Genomic DNA, 25992 nt, shown 5'->3' with positions numbered 1-25992 from the left:
TTTTCGTTTCCCAAGCCAGCCACCCTGCGGCTCAGTGTCATCGGCCGATTAAAGGCCCTGACCCATTTAGATGGGCAGCCGGTGACTGAGGAAGAGGCCGCCACCGCTTCTCACTTCATTGCCGGAACCAGGATTACTCAGGTTGGCTACTGCTGTGGCGCGTTTCCGGGTGCCCCGGGCCGCAGAGAAGGGCCATGGGGTGGGTGTGCGCTCTCGGCGGTGGCCGGACAATTTGAGAGGGGAGTAAAGCGACTGAGCTGAAAAATCACTCCCTCTGAAATCTCCTCCACAAAGTGTCCTTAGAAGGGTCCAATGGCAGGGTGAACCCTGAGTCCTGCACAGGAAGGATTGAAAGGAGATTTAGCCAGTGCAATGCCCCAAAGTTTCACTTTTGGGGGTGGCATTCATTCATTCATTCATTCAATCGCATTTATTGAGCGCCTACTGTGTGCAGAGCACCGTACTAAGCGCTTGGGAAGTACAAGTTGGCAACATCTAGTTACGGTCCCTACCCAACAGCGGGCTCACAGTCTAGAAGGGGGAGACAGACAACAAAACAAAACATATTGACAAAATAAAATAAATAGAATACATATGTACAAGTAAAATAAATAAATAGAGTAATAAATATGTACAAACTTATATACGTATATACATCCACGGGGAAAAAAAAAAAGCTCTCCAAGACGTGCCCCTGATGAAAACTCCGTGCTAGAGAAGAAGCCCACTCCTAGCAGGGGAGTCCAGTGTGAGCAGCAGGTCAGTCAGTCAACCATATTTATCGAGCACTTACTATGTGCAGAGAGCACTGTACTAAGCGCTTGGGAGAATACAAGACAACAATAAACAGGCATAGTCCCTGCCCACAATGAGTTTACAGTCTTCGTTGTAAGCCTCTTGTTGTAAGTCTTTTAGACTGTGAGCCCACTGTTGGGTAGGGACCGTCTCTATATGTTGCCAACTTGTACTTCCCAAGCGCTTAGTACAGTGCTCTGCACACAGCAAGCGCTCAATAAATACGATTGATTGATTGATTGTTGTAAGCAGCATGGCCTGGTGGATAGAGCATGGGCCTGGGAATCAGAAGGTCATGGGTTCTAATCCCAGATCCACCACTTGTCTGCTGTGTGACCTTGGGCAAGTCACTTCGTTTCTCTGTGCCTGTTACCTCTTCAGGAAAATGGGGATTAAGACTAGGAGCCCCACGTGAGACAGGGGCTGTGTCCAACCCGATTTGCTTGTATCCACCCCGCCGCTTAGTACAGTGCCTGGCACATAGTAAGTGCTTAACAAATACCATCATTATTATCATTATTGAAGAATAAAAGTATTAAGCATAAAGAAAGGCAGATACCACTTCCCCACCCTCTGTAGCCAAAAGCCCGTTACTCTAGCAGGGTCAAAAGACCCCAGGAAAGCCTGGTTCAGATAAGGTGGCAGATACAGGGGTTGCTGCTGCCACCCACAAAGAGAAGAAGGAGAAAACCAGGATTTCTTCTTCTTGCAGGGTGCTGCTGGCCCCAGTCCCGGGGCTATGGGGTTCTCTCACCCCACCCAAGGTGAAAGCTTCTTGTGAGCAGGGAAAGTGTCTGTTACACTGTTTAAACTGTATTCATTCATTTAATCGTATTTACTGAGCACTTACTGTGTGCAGAGTACTGTACTAAGCACTTGGGAGAGTACACTAGAACAATAAACACCCATTCCCTGCCCACAGTGAGCTCACAGTCTAGAGGGAAGACAGACATAAATAAATAAATGACAGATATGGACAGTTGTGGGGCTGGGAGGGGGGGAATGAATAAAAGGAGCAAGTCAGGGTGATAAAGAAGGGAGTGGGAGAAGAAAAAAGGGGAGCTTAGTCAGGGAAGACCTCTTGGAGGAGATATACCTTCAATAAGGCTTTGAAGGGGAGAAGAGTAATTGTCTGTATTAAGCACTCGTGCATTCCCGAGTGCTTAGTTCAGTGTTCTGCTCGTAGTAAATGCTTAATAAATACCAACAACTGACTGACTGACTGAAAGCAGGAATGTCCTACCCTATGGTTTGGGGTTGGACAGCCAGAATCTCCATAATCAAGACCCCCGGCCTCTCTGTGTATGGTCACCTGAGACCAGAACCAAATTATGCTGGGCTTTGTATATCAGAGCAGGAAGGAAACCCTTAAGACAGTTGCGACTCCTGTGTTGGCCGGAGTCAACACGGAAACCTCTTTGAAACTTGGGGTTCAGGTGACCCAGGCTCCTGAATCCAGTTAGGCCCCCCAAACTGGTAGTTGCAGAGCTCTAACCCCAGAGAGAAGCTACTCACTTCCAAGGACAAGGCTCAGGGGATACCTAACTTTATCCAGCTCTTCTAAGTGCTTATTAATAATGGCATTGCCAGGGTTCTGAGGCACTTTGCAAATAAAAGGCAGAATTTAAGAAATGGAGGCTAAAAAATTCCCTTTCAATTTTTGGCTCTAAGATACAGAAAAGGTATGATTTTGGGAAAATACCTAGCCAATCACCTGCAGGGAACAGCCGTAAGAATGACAGGCACTGATGTGGAAACACTGGCATTTTTCATGGCATTTTTACTTCACTAGTCAACGTTCCTCCAAACAAAAAGCTTAATTGTGGCTGGGCAGGATTCTTAATGTCGCTGTCTTTGTCGCTATTGCTTTTAACAGGCCACCCTTCTGCAACACTCTAGGACGCAGGAGGCGAGACCCCGTGTTCTTAGCATATGGCCTGCTGCTAAAATCCTAACCAAGATGGGACCATGTGTACAGCTCAGTGAGAACTGGATGTCTAAGGTAAGAGGCCTCTTGCAACTATGCTTGTGCCCAACAAACTGTGTCAGGAGCTGATCTTTGGTATAGAATTCCCATTTTTTATGGTATTTGTTAATAATATTTAATAATAATTATGGTATTTGTTAAGCACTATGTGTCAAACACTGTTCTAAGCGCTGAGGCAGATAGAAGATAATCAGGTTGGGCACAGTCTCTGTCCCAAATGGGGCTCACAGTCTAAGTAGGAGGGGGCTTGTTGTGGCCAGGGAATGTTTCCACCAGTTCTGTTACATTATACTCTCCCAAGTGCTTAGTACAGTGCTCAACACGTAGGAAGTTCTCAAAAAACTTGATTGATTGAGAGGTGCTCTACAAGTAGCAAGTTCTCAAAAAATTTGATTGAGAGGATTTAATTCCCATTTTAGAGATGAAGTAAACTGAGGCCCAGAGAAGTTGAGTGACTTGCCCCAACTTAGCAGACAAGTAGCAGAGCTGGGATTAGATAGGATCCAGATCCTTCTAACAGGCCCACGCTCTATCCACCAAGCCACACTTTTTCTCTTATGCGATATATACATTATAATACTCTTCTAGGTAACAAGAAAACAGGAAGGTCAAATTTCAGGTCCCCCATTATTTCTCTGGTCTCTACCCAATTCCACCGATTGACTGATCGATTGCCTTGACAGACTACCTGTTGTTGTGAAACTATTTGAAAACAAAGCTATTCATCATGGTCATCTTCCTGGAATGAAAGGCTAAAAACGCTTTTCTCTTTGGTCAGGCTGCAGTCATGTTGCCCTTTGAGGGAAATCGTCAAGATGTCTATAGAGAGAAATACCTGTTATCAGCATTCCATCATATTGACTCCCATCCTGCTTTATGACCCCAAAGCAAATAATATCCCTGCAAAAAGGAAATGTAAACTTATACACTCCCATTCTAGTTGCTGGACACCATAATTATCTAACACTTTTTGAATGCCTCCAGAACAGGTGTTAGTTTGTGTAAAAATAAAAGTTACATAAATAAATACTTGTTTCATTAAGGACAATTATTTGGAAAGAGCCTCACTCCTGGCTACAAACTCCGACAAATTTCAGGCTGTGGTGGAGCCCTTGGGGGATAAATGGGCTTTGTCAGAGTCATTAAATCCACGGCTGAAACACTTGTTGTAAAGTGTTCTGCTCTGTTATGATATTATTTAACCCAAGGACTCCCTTGATATTTCCTAGTCACCTTGGTTTGCTCTTCACTATGCCTATGAAAAAGAGAGAATTTAAACTCAGTGAAATAGTCTTTTCTTGGTCCTCGGATTACTTATCAACTTTGTCCTCTGTTGATCCTTCTGACTTCCTTGAGTTTCTATGTCTGCCTGGCCTCCACGATATTGCTTATCCCAGACCCTTTTGCCCTTTATTCCCCCAGGATCTCTCATCCTGGATCCTCTGAGACGCCTTCCCTAATTAAGACCTTGTTTCCTTTTTTCCCTCTCCCTTCTTCATTGCCCAACCTTTATTCAACACCCCCCCACCCTCACCAGCCCAACAGCACTTATGTCTGTATCTGTAATTTATTTATCTATATTCATGTCTGTCTCCCCCCTTTCGACTATAAGCTCGTTGTGGACAGGGAATGTGTGTTACACTGTTGTGCTGTACTCTCCCAAGTGCTTAGAACCGTCCTTGGCACTCAGTATAATGGGGATTGAGATTGTGAGCCCCATGTGGTTCATGAATGTGTTCAACTTGATTAGCTTGGATTTACCTCAGTGCTTAGAACATTGCCTGGTGCATAGTAAGTGCTTAACAAATACCATAAAAAAGTAAGTGCTCAATAAATACGATTGATTGACTGGCTCTCCCTTGACTCTATTTCCCCAGAGCTTCTCATCATGGCTCAGAAGTCCTAAGCTCTTTGAGAGCAGGGATCATCTCTGACAACTCTATTGTACTGTCTTCTTCCAAGTGCTTACTACAGTGCTCTGCCCACAATAAGCGCTTAATAAATACCACTGATCAATTGACTGAGATTGGACCCATGCTTAGAGTACTTATTCAGGGCTGAGCTGTGCCAAACACTGTGCCGAGTGCCGGAAGATACACGTTAATCAGATCAGACACGGCCCCTGTCTGACGTGGGGCTTGCAATCAAACTAAGAGGGAAGGGAGAGCAGGGATCTTATACCCATTTAACAGATGAGGAAACTGAGGCCCAAAGATGTTAAGTGATTTTAAGTCTCCTGACCCGCAGGCCCATGCTCTTTCCACGATGCCAGGCTGTCTCCTTCCATCGTCACAAGCTCTCCCCTCCTTGGCCCCACCTGTTTCTAGGGCAATCCTCATTTCTTTTCCAGTCCCACTTCGGGCCCCTCACCCCAAATTTGCCCACACTCACAAGAAAAAATTGGAACTCGTGTCAGAGAGCTACAGATATTACCCCCGAATCTATAGATTTAATTGGGTGGGAAAAAGCAGCATGGCACAGTGGAAAGAGCACAGGAGCATAGGGCTGGGAGTCAGGAGACCTGGGTTCTCATCCCAGCTCTGCCACTTGTCTTGGGGAAGTCACTTAATTTCTCTATGCCTCAGTTACCTCATCCATAAAATGGGGACCAAGACTGTGAGCCCCACGTGGGACAGGGACTGTGTCCAATAGGATTAGCTTGTATCCCCCCAAGTGCTTAGTACAGTGCCTGGCACACAGTAAGTGCTTAACCAATACCATAATTATTATTATTACTATCTCTGGGCCTCAGTTTCCTCATTTGTAAAATGGGGATTCAATACCTGTCTCTCTCTTCTTCCTTAGAGCCCCATGTGAGCCCCATGTGGGACAGGGATTGTGCCTAAACTGATGATTATCAGGTATCCACCCCAGAGCCTAGCACAGAGTAAGCGCTTAACAAAAACAATAAGAAGAATTACTGTTATTATTATCCTTATCCTTTTTCCCAGCTAATGTGTGGGGTGACTTTTTTCTTCCAGATAACGTCCTTAGACCTGGACGGACAGCACCTCTTCAGGATCACTAACCTGGAGAAATTGGAGCGTTTGCGGTGGGCGTCCTTTAGTAACAACAACCTCACTAAGATTGAGGGCCTGGAATCTTGTAGCCATTTGGAAGAACTCATATTAGATGGAAACTGCATCACAAAGCTGGAAGGTCCGTCCTTAGGAAATTCATTCATTCACTCAGTCATATTTATTGACCCCATGCTGTGTGGAGAGCACTGTACTAAGCGCTTGGGAGAGTACAATACAACAATAAACAGATACATTCCCTGCCCACAACGAACTCACGGTCTAGAGGTGGGGAACACTCGGTGCTTTCAAGGGATTCCGATTGTAGAAGTGAAAGTGTTTGCAATTACAGCGAGGAATCCAGAGCTGAAAACGCTTCTGGATTATTTTATTGCTGTTTATATTTCTCGGTAGTATTTCTTTCTGGGAAGTTGGCTCTCCAGTTTTAAAAAGTTGACCAATGCACCTCCCGCCTATTAGATTCACCTGTCAAACTGTTAAAAACCCTGATAAGAATAAGCAAATCTTAACTATTTTAGTACTAAAAATATAAGTGAAATTTGATCTACTGGTTGGTACGTCTTAATAGCTCATTCCAGTAGGTGGTTATAGAATGCAAACTTGAGCTATAAATTCCTGGAAAGCAAATAAATCAAGAAATCAATTGAGTTCGTTCTTCCCATTATGATTATGCCCTTATTAATAATAATATAATTGGTTAATTAATATTAAGTAAATGGTCTCCCTCCCTCCGCCAGAGCCTGCAGCCTCCAGGGAAGGACCTGTCCCCAGCGATGCCTCCATCCTGCCAGGCCCAGGCTGGCATTCTACGCTCCAGGTCAGCTGGGTGATTCTTGCTGTCTGAATATCCTCTCCATTTCTATATTTTCTAGGCATTTCAAAACTGACCAGACTGATGCGACTCAGTGTAAATAACAATCACCTCACCGGCGTGGAGAGACAAGTTTTTGATAACTTGCTTCACCTTCATTACCTCTCCCTGGAGAACAACAGAATCACTTCATTGATCGGCCTGCAAGGAGTTTATACTATCATTGAACTTTACATAAGCAATAACTATATTGCTACTAATCAGGAGATTTACCACCTAAAGGTAAAGACGGCGCTTCCTGTTGAAGAATAGAGGCCACTAAGAAGGAGCATGGCCTACTGGATAGAGCAGAGGCTTGGGAATCAGAGGGAACTGGGTTCTAATCCCGCTCCGCCACTCGTCTCCTGGGTGACCTGGGGCAAGTCAGCCCACTGTTGGGTAGGGACCGTCTCTATATGTTGCCAACTTGTACTTCCCAAGCACTTAGTACAGTAAGCACTCAATAAATACGATTGATTGATTGATTGATCTGGGCCTCAGTTCCCTTATCTGTAAAAGGGGGATTAAGACTGTGAGCCTCATGTGAGCACATAGTAAGTGCTTACAAATACCACAATTATTATTATTAGGTTTTACCTTCTCCTACTCAGCTATCCAGTTAGGCAGTTCCCCAAGAATCATTTTCCAAACTGGCTGGGGGACCGACGTTACCAAAATGATGAGGGTGGAAAGGTTGGGAATGAGGTACAGTTAGGTGAGCTTGGGAGAAATGAAGGTTTGGAGGGAATCCAGCTTTCCACGTGGGCAGCTCTTGGAACTCCTCAGGATAGAGGAGGGGCTGAGTGATTTCAAAACGTTTTTATTTTTTATTAGGGTTTACACAATCTGGTCATTTTGGACATGTATGGAAACCTAATTGTCTGGAATCAAGAAAACTACCGTCTGTTTGTAATCTTCCACCTCCCCAAGCTGAAAGCTTTGGATGGAATCGCAGTAGTAAGTTGCTTTTTAACTTTTCTGCCACTGCCTGAGCACTGCGGAGTGAAAAGAGACTGCTCGTGGGATGTTAGCGACAGGTTTGAGGGCCAGAAGGTTCCTAGGACATCAAAAACAGCTCTCACTGGCTAACTGGTCATGCTAGGAGAGGACTGATGTCTACCTCACTGTCCCTCAACTGAGCTCACGCCCAGAACAACAACAGGCAGCAACGGAAAGAAGCAAACTGCTTTTATTCATTCCCCTGCCAGCTCCAGTTTCTAATGTTTCCTGGAAGAGCCATTGGTCAATAATAATAATAATAATTGTGGTATTTGTAAAATGCTTACTACGTGCCCAGGTGGATACAAGCAAATCAGGTTGGACACAATCCCTGTCCCACATGCGACTCACAGTCTTAATCCCCATTTTACAGTTGAGGGAACTAAGGCCCGGGGATGTGAAGTGACTTGCCCAAGGTCACACAGCAGACAAGTGGCGGAGCTGGGATGCGAACCGAGGTCCTTCTGATTCCCAGGCCCATGCTCTATCCACTAGGCCACATTGCAAACGTAATTTCACAGGATGAAAGAATTTAATCCCGAGGACCAGTGTTGTAACATTAGACCCTGCTTGAGGGTATGAGGGTTCGAGGGCAGAAGAATGGTCCTGGAAATGGCAGACGCTTTTTGGAAATAAATACACCTGAGAGTACGTTAGCAAGGTCTGTGGTTTAGCAGATTCTCTGGGGATTTATAGTTCCCTCAATTCCCAAACTCAGTTTTAAATGTCTGAGAGTTGATGATGTGGGTGAGGTGTAATAAACGCGTTTTGATGGTGCCAGTACCAAATAGTCAGATCGTGGTGGTTACAGTGTAAACTCTTCACCCATCAGAGAAAACAGAAGTTTTGAAACTTCACTCTACAGGAACAGCCAGAAGCGGACAATGCGAAGGATTTGTTTGGGGGCCGACTCACGTCGGACATGATCGCTGAGAGACAAGGACATTCCAATTTCAGCCACATGCAAGAGCTGAACTGGACCACATCTACCATCAGGTTCGGCTGTTCTAGATGTGCTCGGGTGTTGTTTTCAGATAAAACATTCAGACTCCCGCCCCTCCCATTAAATAAGGAGACCACAGTTTAGATGCCCAGGAATGTCCATCTGCCCCTCACCTATGAGGCTGGGGAGGGCGGGGGGATTCCTTGGGTGGTCCGTGCTAGTTTCCTGGAACTAAAGTGGGGCTCTGAACCTGGAGGAGCCCAGGGCATGGCTGGGATTCAGCAGCTCTGCCAGGTAAGGAAGTGAGGGTGGAAGCGTGGCCTGGCTGGATTGTCGGCCGGGTGGGTGGGCGGGGGCATCTCAGCAATGCCCCTAAACTGCAATAGCAGAAAATGGCAGAATTTGATAACCTGCAGGTAGACAGCAACAGTAGCAGGCGTTAATCTATGCTTGTTTTTCATGGGCACAACTAATGAGAACGTGGCGGCTTTAAGGCTCTGGTGAGCTCTGGGCAGTGTAAGCCCTAGTGCATTTGAACATACAAACACACGCACGCACACCTACACGTACACACGTTCATACTCCTAGATCTGCAGCATGGTGGAGGTGTGAGGTGGGCGACAGTCAGGCGACCCCCGAATGATGGCTGGGTGCCCCAAAGAGTAGCCGACTTGCTCAGTGATTAGAGGAAGGAACCTGGGCCAGGCATCTGATCCTGAAATCCTGAATTAACCCTCGATGCTAGTTCACTTTGAGCAGGTTGGGCAACCCTTCTAGACGCCTGTGTTCCTTGCAAGGCTTTGTAGACAAAGATAGATGCCCAAGGGGCACTTTTCTAGATTTGAATGGCCTTAAGAAACACTAACTGGGGTTGCATTTCTTAATTCAGGACTGTGGATCTGATTCCAGTCGATCAGTTTAGAAACGTGAGCAGTGTGAATCTGCAGAACAACAACCTCACCTCTTTCAGCGGCTTAGTCTTCCTGCCTAACGTGAAGGTGACTTCTCCGTCAGTCCTTGTTTGTGGTGGCAAATGCTATGTTTATATATAATAGTAGTAGTAGTAGTAAAAAATTCTTTTGAGAAGATAAAAAATTGTAACGTCAAAGTAATCATGAATCGGTATAGCCTTATAAAGCTGTTTCAGTCCCTCTACACTTATAACATGTTATTTCAGAGTTAGTAACGAAATATAATCAAGAACTATCTGGGTGGGGATGGGGGGGTTATATATAACATAATAAAACAAATTTTATAACATATATATATATATTATTTGTTCATTCATTTTGTGCCAGGCACTGTTCTAAGCGCTGGGATAGATTACAGTGCCATCAGGTTGAACACAGTCCATGTCCCACAAGGGCTCACAGTCTTAATCCCCATTTTACAGATAAGGGAACTGAGTCACAAGGAAGTTAAGTGACTTGCCCAGGGTCACACAGCAGATACCTGGCAGAGCTGGGATCAGAACCCAGGATCTTCTGACTCCCAGGCTTGTTTGCTTTAACCCTAGGCCATGCTGCTTCTCTGTTGAAACAACTGCTTGATAAGCAAGCTTTTTTACATTATAGTCATACATTTTTACATCTATATACATTTTATATTTATATAAAATTTCAATTTCCAATTTCCCTCATCACCACACACACTCAGCTCCCACTCATTGTCAAGGATTGGTAAAGGTACTCATCAGTTCATCAATGGTATTTATTGATCGCTTTCTGTTTGCAGAGCACTGTACTAAACACTTGGAAGAGCCCAATACAATATTGTTGGTAGACACAATACCTGTCCATGAGGAGCTTACAGTCTAAAGGTATATATGCACATCACTCTAGACTGTAAAATTGTTGTAAGCAGGGAATGTTTCTGTCATACTGTTCTATTGTACTTTCCCAAGAGCTCAGTGCAGTGCTCGGGCCAGCAGTAAGTGCTCAATAAATACTACTGACCGACTGACTGACCTTGGGATGAATTTCATTTTCCTGCATGTGGTTTTGGCAGGTACTGTGCCTCAACTACAATCACATCGAGTCAATAATGCCCAGGCCCAAGGCCCCGAGCCACCTAACGAGCAGGCAGCTACTCAACCAGAGAGTGGCATCGAGTGGTTACGGGCAGCACGGACCTCCTCGAGGAAGCAGGTACCGTTTCTCGGGTGGAGAAATTGAAGAGATGGCTGGTGTGCTCAATGCCCAGCCCGTGTCTGCGTAAAGAGAATGGGCCCGGGCTGCTTTTCTTCCCAAAGAGGACGGAAGCCGCCAACCGCCGGGCCCAAGACTGGCTGAGAGAAAAAGCGTGAGGGAATGCTTCTGGACCATTGGCCTCCAGGGCTGGTGTGTTTATTAATAATAATAATAATAATAATAATGGTATTTGTTAAGTCCTTACTATATGCCAAGCACTCGGATTTACACCATTTATTCACCTCTCCCTCAGGCTCACAGCACTTTTGTCCTTGTTGGTAGCTATATAATAATAATAATAATAATGGCATTTTATTAAGCGCTTACTATGTGCAAAGCACTGTTCTAAGCGCTGGGGGATACAAGGTCATGAGGTTGTCCCACGTGGGGCTCACAGTCTTCATCCCCATTTTACAGATGAGGGAACTGAGGCACAGAGAAGTTAAGTGACTTGCCCAAAGTCACACAGCTGACAAGTGGCAGAGCCGGGATTTGAACCCATGACCTCTGACTCCAAAGCCCGTGCTCTTTTCCACTGAGCCACGCTGCTTCTCTTAGTCTGTCTTAGTCTATATGTCTATCAACTTTGTCCAACTTGTACTTCCCAAGCACTTAGTAGAGTGCTCTGCACACAGAGGTCCAAGGTAATCAGGTTGTCCCACGTGGGGCTCGCAGTCTTTATCCCCATTATACAAATGAGGTAACTGAGGCACAGAGAAGTTAAGTGGTTTACCCAAGATCACACAGCAGACAAGTGACAGAGCCAGGATTAGAACCCACGTCCTCTGACTCCCAAGCCCGTGCTCTTGCCACTAAGCCACGCTGCTTAATTATTATAATTATTATTACTTGTGTTGGCGAGGTGTGGGAACGATGGAGCTGTTTAATAATAATAATTGTGGTAGTTGTTAAACCCTTACTGAGTGCCTGGCACTGTACTAAGCACTGGGATGGATACAAGCAAATGGTATTGGACATAGTCCCTGTCTCGCAAGGGGCTCGCTGTCTTAATCCTCATTTTACAGATGAAGGAAAGTGGCTTACCCAAGGCCACACAGCAGGAAATCTTCTGTCTCCCATGCTCTATCCATTAGTCCACGGTGCATCCCCTGGAGTTGGGCATTGCTTTAAAAGCACTATTGTGGCTTTCCTGTCCTGGCTGTTGGCTCTCTCGGGCCTTTCCAGTACGGCTGTTTCTGTGGCCCCTCTGTATATCTCCTCCTCGCAGCCCTAGTGACCAGGAAAAATGGTGGAGGAGGAGTCCAGTTATTCCAGGGCTCTGCAGGGCAGGAAAAAAGGCAACAAGAGGTTGTGTTTACTTCTGTCCTTCCCCGGGGTGCTGGACTCTCTTTCTCCCAACTTTCTCCTCCTCCTCCTTCGTCTCTAGCCCATCTGTCTCTCGGCCTCTAGAGAAGCAGCGTGGCCTAAGGGATAGGGGCTGGGAGTCAGAAGGACCTGGGTTCTAATCCCGGCTCTGCCACTTGTCTGCTGAGTGACTGTTGGCAAGTCTCTGGGCTTCAGTTGCCTCATCTGTCAAATGGGGATTAAGACCTTGAGCCCCATGTGGGACAGGGACTGTGTCCAATCTGGTTCCCTTGCATCTACCCCAGCTAAGTGCCTGGAACACAGTAAGCTCTTAACAAATATCACCAAAAAAGCCCCCCAAACTTCCCTCCATCTCCAGTCTGGCCACTCTGGTGGCCACTGGCTAGTGTCTCTGCCGCCTTGCTGTCCAGTTCCCTGAGTGGATGGGGAAGATGGAGAAGTCTGGAAGCAAGCACTTGGAAGTGGGAGGGTTGTGGGCAAGAAAGGGGGCCAGGGGTGTGAGTTTTTGTGTGAGTGGGTGTCCTTGGGTGGAGGTTAGGGTGGGGAGTGAGACCGTGAATGGATGTTTTTATTTGGAATTATGACCACGGCCCCATTCTTGATCATTTCAGGGACACAGGAGTCAGTGAAAATCTGCCTCCAGTGATGCAAAACTTAGAAGTTCTTCATTTAGGCTACAATGGGATTAGCCATTTGAACCAACTGCAGCTTAGCAGGCTTAGGAATTTAAAGTCCCTCTTTCTACAGGGTAAGTGTGAAACATTTGAGTAACATGACTGCATTCTTCTTCACTTGATTTGATTCACAAACATTTCCTGTTGGATTTCAGATGAATGGCTAAGTTTAGCAAAGTTTCTGAGCGTTATCAGAATAGAGGACTCCAATATCAGAAAGAAGGATAGCTAGGGTAAACATTTAGGATAAAGCCACAATGGCTCTGAGCACCCAACAGTAGACACATGCACACCACTGGTGAATGTGCCACACATATACACACCCACACATACACACACAATAAAACCAGTACTGGACCGGAGTGGTGGCCATTTGAATGGAGAGGAAGGGGGAAATGTTGTGGGGTGCGAAGGATGCAGGAGGATGAGTAAACCCTCATTTCTTTGAGAGAAACAGTGTGGCTCAGTGGAAAGAGCCTGGGCTTTGGAATCAGAGGTCATGGGTTCAAATCCCGGTTCCGCTACTTGTCAGTTGTGTGACTTTGGGCGAGTCACTTAACTTCTCTGTGCCTCAGTTACCTCATCTGTGAAATGGGGATGAAGACTGTGAGCCCCACCATGGGACAACCTGATCACCTTGTAACCTCGCCAGTGCTTAGAACACTGCTTTGCACATAGCATTTAATAAATGCCATTATTATTATTATTATTATTATTATTATTATTATTTCTTCTTCTCCCACTCCCTTCTCTGTTGCCTTTGCACTCGGATTTACACCATTTATTCACCTCTCCCTCAGGCTCACAGCACTTTTGTCCTTGTTGGTAGCTATATGTCTATCAACTTTGTCCAACTTGTACTTCCCAAGCGCTTAGTACAGTGCTCTGCACACAGTAAGCGTTCAATAAATACGATTGAATGAATGAATGAATGAACTCTGTACAGTAAGCGCTCTGCACATAATAAGCGCTCAGTAAATACCCCTGATTGATTGAAAACTGACCAGGATTTAGCAAAAGACTGAACATGAGCAGGGAAAGGGAGGGAGGAATCAAGTATCATGCCAAGGTGCAGGATTCAGTTTGTCACCTCCCATCGCCAAATGCGACAGATGCAAACGCTCGCATTTGATCTTATTTCAGGAAATGAAATCAGTCAAGTTGAAGGACTTGAAGGCCTCCACAGCCTTCAGGAATTGGTCCTGGACCACAACCGCATCAAAGCAATTACTGATACTGCCTTCGCTAAGCCAAACTCGCTACTAGCACTCCATCTGCAAGAAAACAGATTGCGCGAATTGACCAATTTACAGCCTTTGAGAAAACTGGAGAAACTCTTCCTAGGACACAATAAAATTCAGGTATGAACTGTGATTTATGAAGCTTGTCCATGTGAGCTTTGCCTAGAAACACACTCATATCACAGTACTTTCTATTGCCTAGGACTTGACTAAATACGATTGAATGAATGAATGAATAATTCCAGCTGCCAAAAATGATGCAAGACTATTGGGGCTGCTCATATTTTTTTAAAATGGTATTTAATTGCTTACAATGTGCCAGGCACTGTACTAAGCACAGGGGTAGATACAGTCCATGTCCCACATGGGCTCACAGACTTCATCCCCATTGGACAGTTGAGGGAATTTAGAAGTGAAGTGACTTGCTCAAGGTCACACAGTAGTGGAGCCGGGATTAGAACCCAGGTCCTTCCGAATCCCAGGCTAGGGCTCTATCCTCTAGGCCACGTTGCATTCCTGACAGCCCCAGAGGCTGTTTTGTGCCTATGATTTTATGGTTGGGTGAAAGAGAACCGCCATCCCTGAGATCCTTGGCTCCCAGCAGAGCTGGCAATGGCATTCCCAGTAGAAATCCCAGATTGGATCTCTGTCTCCCTGCTCAGATCTCTCTGGACCATTCACTCGGCTTAAAAATGCCAGCCAAGTTCCAAGGAGCTCCTGGGGGCTGGGCTACATTTTGCATGTTGGCATATGTTGCTGTGTTGTACTTTCCAAGTGTTTAGCACAGTGCTCCGCACACAGTAAGCGCTCTATAAATACGAATGAATAAATCTGACAGCAGTAGCACAGTAAAGCGCCTGTTCATTTTTGACCAGGATGTGGCTGAACTGGAAAAACTGGATGGTATTGCGACCCTCCGAGAGCTTTCCATGCATGGCAATCCGGTGAGTGGGCTAGCAGCTGGGGAAGTTGGGGGGGTCGGCGAGGCTGCCTAAGGAGCCTCATTTCTCTGACCGGCAGCCTGCTGGAGTTATTCATCTAGTGGGGTTGGTCAATCAGTCAGTCAGTCATATTTATTGAGCACTTACTGTGTGCAGAGCACTGTACTAAGCACTTGGGAGAGTACAATATAACAGACACATTCCCTGCCCACAGTGAGCTTACAGTCTAGAGGGGGAGACAGACGTTAATAGAAATAAATTCAGATATGTACCTCATCATCATCCTCATCATCAACCATATTTATTGAGCGCTTACTGTGTGAAGAGCACTGTACTAAGCGCTTGGGAAGTACAAGTTGGCAACATATAGAGACAGACCCTACCCAACAGTGGGCTCACAGTCTAAAAGACTGTCTAAAAGATTGTACATAAGTGCTGTGGGGCTGGGCAGGGGGATGACTAAAGTGAACAAGTGAGGGCAAAGTAGAAGGGAGTTGAAGAAGATGAAAGCACTCAGACACCCAATCTCTTTCTCCAATAATGCTTTAATTTCAGAACTTTTCCTTTGTCCTGGAGGATTTATTATCCGCTAAGCATGTTGTCATGCGCATTATTCCCACCTCCATCCTGCTCTGTGGGTTTGTCCTAGTAATAGTAAGAACTGTGGTATTTGTTCAGCACTTACTATATGCCAAGCACTGTAATAATTGTTGGAGTAGATACAAGATAAGCAGGTTGGATCCAATCCCTGTCCCATATGGGGCTCACAGTCTAAGTAGGAGGGAGAGCAGTTATTGAATCCCCAACTTACAGAAGAAGAAACTGAGGCATGGAGAAGTTAAGTGACTCGCCTGAGGTCACTCAAGTAGTCAAGAGCCAGAATTAGATGTCTGGTCCGCTGACCCCCAGGCCTGTGCTCTTTCCACTAGGCCAAGCTGCTTCTGAGCCTTTCCCATGATGATCCTATGATGTAGACCACATATAAAACTCTAGTGACAAATTCCAAGATTTTTCCTAAAAAAGCTGTACTCGGGTTTAACTTTCCTGTAACCAGCAGAAGGCCCTTACAACAGTAGTTTTTGAACATCTACTTGACAGGCTCAGCACTTTAAGACAATTCGGTGTTCCTGGCCAAGAAACTGCCTGTTACTATCCAGTAAAAGCTGTCCTATAAGGCTGGGGTGGGGGATTCTGAGAAATCTTCGCGGTCCCTATAGACATTTCTCAGACACAGAGGTTTCGTTTCAAACCGAGAGGAGTGAAACTAGTGCTTAATGCTCACATGCCTTCAATCAATCGAATTCACTGAGTGCTTATTTTGCGCAGAGCATTGTACCAAGCACTTGGGAGAGTATAACAGAGTTGGTAGATACATCCCCTGCCCGCAGCGAGCTTTCAGTTTAAAGGGGGGAAACAGACATGAATATAAATAAATACAAGACAGATGTGGACATAAACACTGTGGAGCTGAGGGAAGGGTGAATAAAGGGTGCCAATCCAAATGCAAGGGTGACAGAGAAGGGAATGGGAGGAGAAGAAATGAGGGCTTGGGTGGGGAAGGGAATAAACATTCTTCAATACACAGAGCCCAGCTACCCTAAATAGAGAAGCAAACATCCATGGATACACAGAGTCAGTTCTGAATGGATGCCCTCACAAGTGGAGTGCATGGAACAGGGCTTCCACCAAGAATGCCAGGACGTGTCTCAGCAGCGTGACTCGGTGGGCAAGAAGAGAGACCAAGCAAGAATTCCAATTCCTGAATTTAAAGGCCCTGCCTAACCTGTTGATTGGATTTCATCCCAGTGGGATCTAGGAAATATAGGCCCAAGCAGTGCTTTGCACATAGTAAGCGCTTAATAAATGCCATTATTATTATTATTATTATTATCTGCAAAATGGGAATTCAAAACTTGTTCTCCCTGTCGCTTAGACTGTGAGTCCCACGTGGGACAGGGGCAGGGTCTGATCTGTTTATCTTATAGCCACCTCAGCACTTAGTACAGTGCTTGGCACGTAGTAAGCACTTAACCAATACCCCACCCACAGCAGGGGCCTGAACATTCCCACTACCAGTCTGTGGACGAGGCACCAGGCTAGGTATAAAAGAAGGAAAATAGGTGATAGCTGCCTTCAAGGAACTTACAATTTAATGGAGGAGACAGCAGGCTTGAATTGACAATGTTCTTTACAAATAAATGCGAAAAAATGTATTGCGAGTGAACGAACTGCTAGCAAATAAACAGATAAATCCAGGAGGGTCAAGGTGGTGGGTGGAATGGCCCGGGCCTGGGGACGAGGCAACCCAGGAGGGACAAGATTTGGGGAACACAAAGAAAAATCTGCGCAATCGGGCCAGAGACGGGTGACTTGAAAGCGGGTCTGTTGGCAGGCTTATGAATTCAAATCCCCTTGCCAAAAGATAAACTGTAACCAAGAATTAACGCTGCATAAATGAGGACTATCATGGACTTTAAATATAGTATGTACTCACTAATCTCCTCAATACATAATACCCTGAAGATTATTGTTTTCTCAGGAAAAAAATGCAGCATTTGAGGAGCTGTGTTCAGAGGGAGGCTCTTTCCCATGCAACTGCTGATGCCAGCAGTCAGCTTTTAATTACGTGGCCGTGACCAAATACTATGCTTAGGCTACTCGGACCCTCTCAAGTTCTCCTGTGTTCCTCCAAAGCTCTCCTTTGAAATGAAAGCAGTATTTTCAGGACGTTTGTCAAACCTTTTCTTCCCTAGGTTTCACACAGAATGTTCTATCGCCCTGTGCTGCTATCTCGGCTGCCTGGCTTACAGGTGATTGATGGAGTTGCTGTGAGTTTGGAGGAAAGAGCGAGAGCAGAACTGCATTATTCAGAACAGCAAGTAAAATCATGGTTTTATCCTCCCCCCACCACCCCATTTCCCTTGGCAATCCATCGGTTTACTAAAATAGAAAGTTTGGTTCTATTAACCATGCTTAAATGGTTAATGTTTGGGAGCTATTTTAATGATTCATTCATTCTACTGTATTTATTGAGCACGTACTGTGTGCAGACCACTGTACTAAGCACTTGGAAGAGTACAATATAACAATAAACAGACACATTCCCTGCTCACAATGAGCTTATAGTCTAGAGGACGAGCTTATGGTCTTCTTCATGCTTCTTGGTCATGGTTTCCACTGTGATTATGGGATGAGACAAGATCAGAGATTTAGTGGGCAGGGGTGGGAAGGGACAGTTTTCCAAGACTGAGAAAGCCAGAAAGGGGCCACTTTGGGTGTTTCCAGCCCTGACAGGAAATGGTTGGGTTTTGTCAGAGACCTGGGATGAGCAAGCCCGGGAATCCCCCTCACACAACCTGGGCCCACTGCTTAAGGAACAGTGCTAAGTGCTTATTACAGTGCTCTGCACACATAAGCCACTCAAAAAATACCATCGACTGATTGATTACATGATCGTGAGATAAAAGTTCCAAGTTAGATTTTTATAAGTTGACCCCATGTCCAAAGACTATCAAGACTTTCTGCACTGGGGATGAATTAGGTTTGATTTTTTCAGTAAACTTGGTTTACTTGAGGTTTAACAGTGTTGAACTACTTCCTTAGGCAACCAAGTCAGAGAAGACTGCATCTCAACACTCAGAACTTTACAGCTTCACAAAAAATGAACATAAGACTATTCCAGCTAAGACAGTCTGTTCTGGAAAGAGCTGGTGGAGAGTCTTAAAGCCAGTGGGTCTTTACTTGAAGCTGAGGGAAGTGGCCTAGTGAAAATCAATCAATCAATCAATCATATTTATGGAGCACTTACTGCGTACTGAGTGCTGTACTAAGCGCTTGGTGGAGTACAATATAACAGAGGTGTTAGACACACTCCCTTCCCATAATGAGCTCACAATCTAGAGGGGGAGACAGACATTAATATAAATCAATTACAGTTATGTACATAAGGGCTGAGGGGATAAGGGCCTTCCCAGACTGAGCCCCTTCCCTCCTCTCCCCCTTATCCCCCTCTCCATCCCCCCCATCTTACCTCCTTCCCTTCCCCACAGCACCTGTATATATGTTTGTACATATTTATTACTCTATTTATTTATTTTACTTGTACCTATCTATTCTATTTATTTTATTTTGTTAGTATGTTTGGTTTTGTTCTCTGTCTCCCCCTTCTAGACTGTGAGCCCACTGTTGGGTAGGGACTGTCTCTATATGTTGCCAGCTTGTACTTCCCAAGCGCTTAGTACAGTGCTCTGCACATAGTAAGCGCTCAATAAATACGATTGATGATGATGATGATGATGATGATAAATACCATCGATTGATTGATTACATGATCGTGAGATAAAAGTTCCAAGTTAGATTTTTATAAGTTGACCCCATGTCCAAAGACTGTCAAGACTTTCTGCACTGGGGATGAATTAGGTTTGATTTTTTCAGTAAACTTGGTTTACTTGAGGTTTAACAGTGTTGAACTACTTCCTTAGGCAACCGAGTCAGAGAAGACTGCATCTCGACACTCAGAACTTTACAGCTTCACAAAAAATGAACATTAGACTACTCCAGCTAAGACAGTTTGTTCTGGAAAGAGCTGGTGGAGAGTCTTAAAGCCAGTGGGTCTTTACTTGAAGCTGAAGGAAGTGGCCTAGTGAAAATCAATCATATTTATGGAGCACTTACTGCGTGCTGAGTGCTGTACTAAGTGCTTGGTGGAATACAATATAACAGAGGTGTTAGACACATTCCCTTCCCATAATGAGCTCACAATCTAGAGGGGGAGGCAGACATTAATATAAATCAATTACAGTTATGTACATAAGGGCTGAGGGGATAAGGGCCTTCCAAGACTGAGCCCCTTCCCTCCTCTCCCCCTCATCCCCCTCTCCATCCCCCCATCTTACCTCCTTCCCTTCCCCACAGCGCCTGTATATCTGTATATATGTTTGTACATATTTATTACTCTATTTATTTATTTTACTTGAACCTATCTATTCTATTTATTTTATTTTGTTAGTATGTTTGGTTTTGTTCTCTGTCTCCCCCTTCTAGACTGTGAGCCCACTGTTGGGTAGGGACTGTCTCTATATGTTGCCAGCTTGTACTTCCCAAGCGCTTAGTACAGTGCTCTGCACACAGTATGCGCTCAACAAATACGATTGATTGATTGATTGATTGATAAGGGGGGATGAGTAAACACAGCAAATCAGGGTGATGTAGAAGTGAGTGGGAAAAGAGGAATGGAAAGCCTCTTGGAGATGTGCCCTCAATAAGTCTTTGAAGGTAGAGTAGTTGTCCGTTGGATGTGAAGAGATAGCATTCCAGAATCATCATCATCATCATCAATCGTATTTATTGAGCGCTTACTATGTGCAGAGCACTGTACTAAGCGCTTGGGAAGTCCAAGTTGGCAACATCTAGAGAAAGTCCCTACCCAACAGTGGGCTCAAAGTCTAGAAGGGGGGAGACAGAGAACAAAACCAAACGTACTAACAAAATAAAATAAATAGGATAGATATGTACAAGTAAATAAATAAATAGAGTAATAAATATGTACAAACATATATACATATATACAGGTGCTGTGGGGAAGGGAAGGAGGTAAGATGGGGGGATGGAGAGGGGGACGAGGGGGGGACGAATGTGGACGAAAGGACAGCGGTGAGATAGACGACATCGAGGTACAGAGCATTAAGTTGGCATTAGAGGACTGAAGGGTGTTGTGGGCTGGGTTTTAGTAGGAAAAACTTTCCTACTACTTTCCTACTTTAGTACTTTAGTAGGAAAGTAGCGAGGTGAGATAGGAGGACGCAAGGTGATTGAGAGCTTTAATCTGATGGCAAGAGGGCTTCTGTTTGCGGGTGTGGATGGGCACCCACTAGAGGTTCCTGAGGAGTGGGGAAACAGACTGAACGTTTTTGTAGAAAAATGATCTGGGCAGCAGAGTGAAGTATGGATTGGAAAAGGGAGAGACAGGAGGGAGGGAGGTCAGCTAGGAGGCTGATAACAGTAATTCAGGTGGGATAGGATAAGTGCTTGGATTAAAGTTGAAGCAGTTCGGATGGAGAGGAGAGGGTGAATTTTAGCAAAGTTGTGAAGGTTGAACTGACAGGATTTAGGTAGCTCCCCTAATAATAATAATGATGATGGCATTTGTTAAGCGCTTACTATGTGCAAAGCACTGTTCTAAGCGCTGGGGGGATACAGTGTGATCAAGTTGTCCCACGTGGGGCTCACAGTCTTAATCCCCATTTTTACAGATGAGGGAACTGAGGCTCCGAGAAGTTAAGTGACTTGGCCAAGGTCACACGGCAGACTTGTGGAGGAGCCGGGATTCGAACCCGTGGCCTCTGACTCCCAGTGTGTGACCTGGGGCAAGTCATTTAACTTTTCCGTGCCTCAGTTCCCTCATCTGCAAAATGGGGATTCAATCCCTTTTCTCCCTCCTTCTTAGATTGGGACCCCCATGTGGGACCCGATGATCTTGTACCTAACCCAGCGCTTAGTACAGCACTGGGCACATACTAAGCTCTTACCATCATCATCATCATTATCATTATCAACATCATCATCATTATTACCGCTGGGGAAGATACAAGTTATTCAGGTTGAACATAGTACCTTTCCCACAAGGGGCTCCCATTCTAAGTAGGAAGGAGAACAGGTATTTTTCTCCCGGAAGGGCCAAATAATCCCAAAGGAATCAAGTCAAAGTTTCACAATTCTGCCCTCCAATGCCTTACACCTGCCTGCAACTTCAGGGGCCCCAGGGAAAAAACGGGGGGCATTCCCCACTGTGGTTCTGACCCATTTCACGTGATTGAGGTGAAGGGTGATTTGGTCCATCAGCACTGTGGAAGTAAGACTTCTTTTTATTTTAACTGCAATTCCTTTCATTCTACAGTCTGTTCTGGTTGGCAGCCCCGTGATGGATGTTGAAGTTCCTGGCCCAGGGAAAGTGGCTCCCATAAAGATAACAAATGTGGTTCTGCCTGGGGAATTCAATCCTTACCTTGGATCTGACTGTACCTTTCCTCACGCGACAGAAGATCTTTTCCCAAACGAGAGCAATAACAGTGAGTGCCAAGGTGCCATTATATTTTGTAGTATCCTCACTTCCATTTGGGAATGCTAAAGATGATCAACGTCTGTCAGAGCTGAAAATTTCCCAGAACTGTGCCAGGTATATTAGTTAAATACTTGCATTCGAAGGGCTTGGGAACTCGAGAATTCATACCGCTGGTCGGTTCATACTGCTCTGCTCATAAGCACTTGGGAGAGTACATATGTTTGTACATATTTATTACTCTATTTATTTATTTATTTATTTTACTTGTACATATCTATTCTATTTATTTTATTTTGTTAGTACGTTTGGTTTTGTTCTCTGTCTCCCCATTTTAGACTGTGAGCCCACTGTTGGGTAGGGACTGTCTCTATATGTTGCCAACTTGGACTTCCCAAGCGCTTAGTACAGCGCTCTGCACACAGTAAGCGCTCAATAAATATGATTGATGATGATGATGATGAGTACAATATAGCAACAGATACATTCCTGCAAACACTGAGCTCACAGCCTAGAGGGGGAGGCATAAATAAATACCTCTGATTGATTTATTGATTGAGGAAAGGAAACAGTTCCCATTTTTTCTCTTTGTCCTCTAAGTGAGAAAGATTTTTAACACCCTCAGAGCCTTTGATTTGGATTCTTTTTATTCACAACATTACTAAGAGGACAACTTTAATCAATGCAGGAAACAAATTACTTTCACCCAAAAATGTCCTGAATTTCTCTTTGCGTTTAAGTCATTTTGAGAACATCCTGGAGCTCCATTTACCAGGCTGAATATCAATAAAGAGGTTTCTAGGCCAAGACTGCATATGCTTCTCTTTCTAAAGATAAATATATTAAATTATTTGAGAGTCTTCACCATTTGAATTCTGTATTTCAGTCAAGAAATCTAAGAACCAAGGAATTCTGACAAACAACCCTCGGAGCCTCCATGCAGAAATGGCTTCCCGGCAGCTCCGGGGAGGAGCGAGCCTCTCCCCACCGTGTGTGCCCCAACAGAACTTCACCTCGCGAACGCCACAAATTTTCCGCAGCCCCCGCGATCCCGAGGGGAGGTAAGCCTGTCCCTTCGGCTAACCGGGAGCCCCCTAATTCTTTTGGCCCACCATTCCTTGACCTCTCCCAAGCACTTAGCACAGTGCCTAGAAGCAACATGACCTAATGGCAAGAACGCAGATCTGGGAGTCGGAAGGACCTGGATTCTAGTCCCAGCTCTGCCACTTGACTGCATTTGTGACCTTGAGCAAGTCACTTCCCTTCTCTGTCCCTCAGTTACCTCATCTGTAAAATGGGGATTAAGACTGTGAGCCCCATGTGGGACAACCTGATAACCTTGTAATAATAATGGCATTTATTAAGTGCTTACTATGTGCAAAGCACTGTTCTAAGCACTGGGGAGGTTACAAGGTGATCAGGTTGTCCCACAGGGGGCTCACAGTCTCAATCCCCATTTTACAGATGAGGTAACTGAGGCCCAGAGAAGTTAAGTGACTTGCCCAAAGTCACACAGCCGACAATTGGCGGAGCCAGGGTTTGAACCCATGACCTCTGACTCCAAAGCCCGGGCTCTTCTCCACTGAGCCACGCTGCTTCTCTGTATCTACCGCAGTGCTTAGAACAGTGCTTGGCATATAGTAAGTGCTTCACAAATACCATCTTCATCATTTGTATCCACCCCAGCCCTTAGTACAGTGCCTGGCACATAGTCTGCACTTAACGAATACCCCCCACAAAAAAAGTGTTCTACACATGGTAAGCGCTCAATAAATAAGTCGATGATGATGATAGCCTTCAACAAACAAATGTAGAAAATTGAAAATCCTGATGCCTGACTCAGAGCAACGGGGACTCTCTGGTCCATGGGGACCAGTATATCCGGGGGTTCAACAACACCACCGGTTGAGACCGAGAATGGTACTCGGGCCCCCACATCCCCTGCCACCCCAGCCATGGCCACATCTTCTCCATCATCCCTGGCATAAAGTGGCACCCTCCCTCCCAGCCAACTCCATCTCGGCCGCCTCTCACCCCGGTCTTTCTCTCCCTGCGGCCCTCGGTGGCCTCTTAGCACAGCCTCTCCCAGAAAACTGTCCCCAGTGTCTGGCGAAAGACTCAGCCTTTGGTGTCGGGCCCCAGATGGCCACCCCCTCCTCTTGCCCCGGTGCCCACTGCCCCAACTTTGCCATAATTCACGACCCCATTTCCTTGTAAAATGGGGATTCAATACCTGATCTCTCTCCTAATAAGACTGTGAGCCCCACATAAGACAGGCACTGTGTCCAAACTGATTAACTTTTATCTACCCCAGCACTTAGAACAGTGCTTGATACATAGTAATAATAATAATAATGATGGTATTTGTTGAGAGCTTACTATGTGCCAAGCACTGTTCCAAGCTCTGAAGCGCTTAACAAATGCCATCACCATTATTATTATTATGAGGATGAGCTGCCTTCATAAATCCTTTGTTCCCCACAGGTTACCACCCAGCAATCTTTCCAGACCAAACCGAACATAAATGCCTGCAAAAACAAAAATGGTTGTGGACCAAAGAATTGTTGATCTGTTTCTGTTTGGCTGCAGAATAAAAACCAGCAGCCAATGATTTGGATAAAACATATGGATAAGTAAACCATGTCCTGATGTTTTTGGAGCAACTTAGTAGGCCTGCATCATTCCATTCACTACTAAGACAACCAAAACATCTCGGTCCTTAAAAGAATTGTATTCAGTTGTCTCACAACCTTCCCAGAGACCTGTCATCATTTATTTTCCCTTAAACAGCAACTACAAAACAGTATCACAAATATCACCTTCCTAACGAAAACTTAAAAGGAGACACTTGAGTCTATTTTTATCCTTCATAACTCTGTGGAACTTGAACCAGGGAATTTCCAAATAGACAAAATGGCTAGGCATTCGAAGCTGATTTACTGAAAAGGGTAGGCTGCCTTTTCTATTTAAGGAGCCCAGTCATGCTGTCCTTAATAAGCTACAACTGAAGGCAAATATGGGCTGGCTGGGATTACAAATTAAGCTTTGGCAGTCACATTTTTAAAGGGGCCAAGGACTTCTTTCTAATTTCACAGTTGATTGTAGATGCGAAATTGTTTGCCCCCATTAACAATACCTACATTTGGCTAATTGTGTGTGCAATCAGTCATTCATGCTCAGGAGAAAGAGGGGAAGGAGGCTAATTGCACCCACAAGTGGTCGATTGTGTCCATAATGACCTCATTTCACCAATAAATTCAGGCTGAAAAAGTGCATGTCCAACTATGTGGCCTTAAAAAATGGGTCGCTCATATTCCACTCACAGAGGTTTCTTACACTGCACAGCTTTAGTACCCGTTACGACGCCATCAAATACAGCTTCGAACTTGTGACTTTTAAAATGATCTCTCCTGTTACTCTTCCAACGAGTTGACTGTTTTGGATTTGGAGTACAGTGCTCTGCACATAGTAAGCGCTCAATAATTATGATTGATGAGGATTCTGAAATGCTAGAATTTGGTGAGCTGATGCCCCACCTCTACTGCGAGGCCTTTTCACATAAGTCCTCTTCAAACATCCCCTGCTTTACCCGGAACGAACGTCTGTATTTCGTATTAAAATCCTCGACCACTTACATTAGCTTTTCTTCGCAAATACACATCTATGGAGGCTATTTCTGCTTCCCTTTTTTTGATACTATGTATCTGTGGGGAAACTGATCAAACACTGGAAGTGCACAGACTGGTTGGGCGGGTGGTATAAAGAGTGAACTTTATGAGGCTCGTTTATTCTCTGGGGTGTCCTTTTTGGAGCTTTTTTCCAAAGGGCCTTTCATTTGCAACAAAAACAAAGGATTGTGCAGAGTCGAAGAGAAACTGAAGATGTCTCTGTTGCCCTTCGAGTTTATTAGGGGCCCGTCCCTTAAATTCTCTACTTTGCCGCTAGGTGGCAC

General features: G+C 45.1%; 1 protein-coding gene across 4 annotated transcripts in view; it reads left to right on the top strand.

The window, feature by feature from the left end:
• The window catches only part of LRRC9 (leucine rich repeat containing 9), a 60857-nt gene extending 36179 nt beyond the window's left edge, over window positions 1–24678 (top strand). For 2 of the 4 annotated variants that reach the window (XM_038756903.1, XM_038756907.1), the window contains 15 exons: window positions 16–141; window positions 2672–2797; window positions 5764–5941; window positions 6693–6913; window positions 7505–7627; window positions 8535–8665; window positions 9502–9610; window positions 10620–10759; window positions 12739–12875; window positions 13945–14162; window positions 14918–14986; window positions 17737–17862; window positions 21879–22062; window positions 22927–23101; window positions 24525–24678. In XM_038756903.1, the coding sequence (XP_038612831.1) occupies window positions 16–141; window positions 2672–2797; window positions 5764–5941; window positions 6693–6913; window positions 7505–7627; window positions 8535–8665; window positions 9502–9610; window positions 10620–10759; window positions 12739–12875; window positions 13945–14162; window positions 14918–14986; window positions 17737–17862; window positions 21879–22062; window positions 22927–23101; window positions 24525–24564 (2103 nt within the window). In that variant the 3' untranslated portion in view covers window positions 24565–24678. The remainder of the gene's footprint in view (window positions 1–15; window positions 142–2671; window positions 2798–5763; window positions 5942–6692; window positions 6914–7504; window positions 7628–8534; window positions 8666–9501; window positions 9611–10619; window positions 10760–12738; window positions 12876–13944; window positions 14163–14917; window positions 14987–17736; window positions 17863–21878; window positions 22063–22926; window positions 23102–24524) is intronic. The other 2 variants (XM_038756904.1, XM_038756905.1) reach the window with 2 other exon arrangements.
• Window positions 24679–25992: the final 1314 nt, after the last annotated feature.

The sequence above is a fragment of the Tachyglossus aculeatus genome, chromosome 14 (assembly GCF_015852505.1).
Source record: "Tachyglossus aculeatus isolate mTacAcu1 chromosome 14, mTacAcu1.pri, whole genome shotgun sequence".
Lineage (NCBI taxonomy): Eukaryota > Metazoa > Chordata > Mammalia > Monotremata > Tachyglossidae > Tachyglossus > Tachyglossus aculeatus.
The sequence above is the reverse complement of the archived record's forward strand: the minus strand, read 5'-3'. Positions and strand labels throughout refer to the sequence as shown.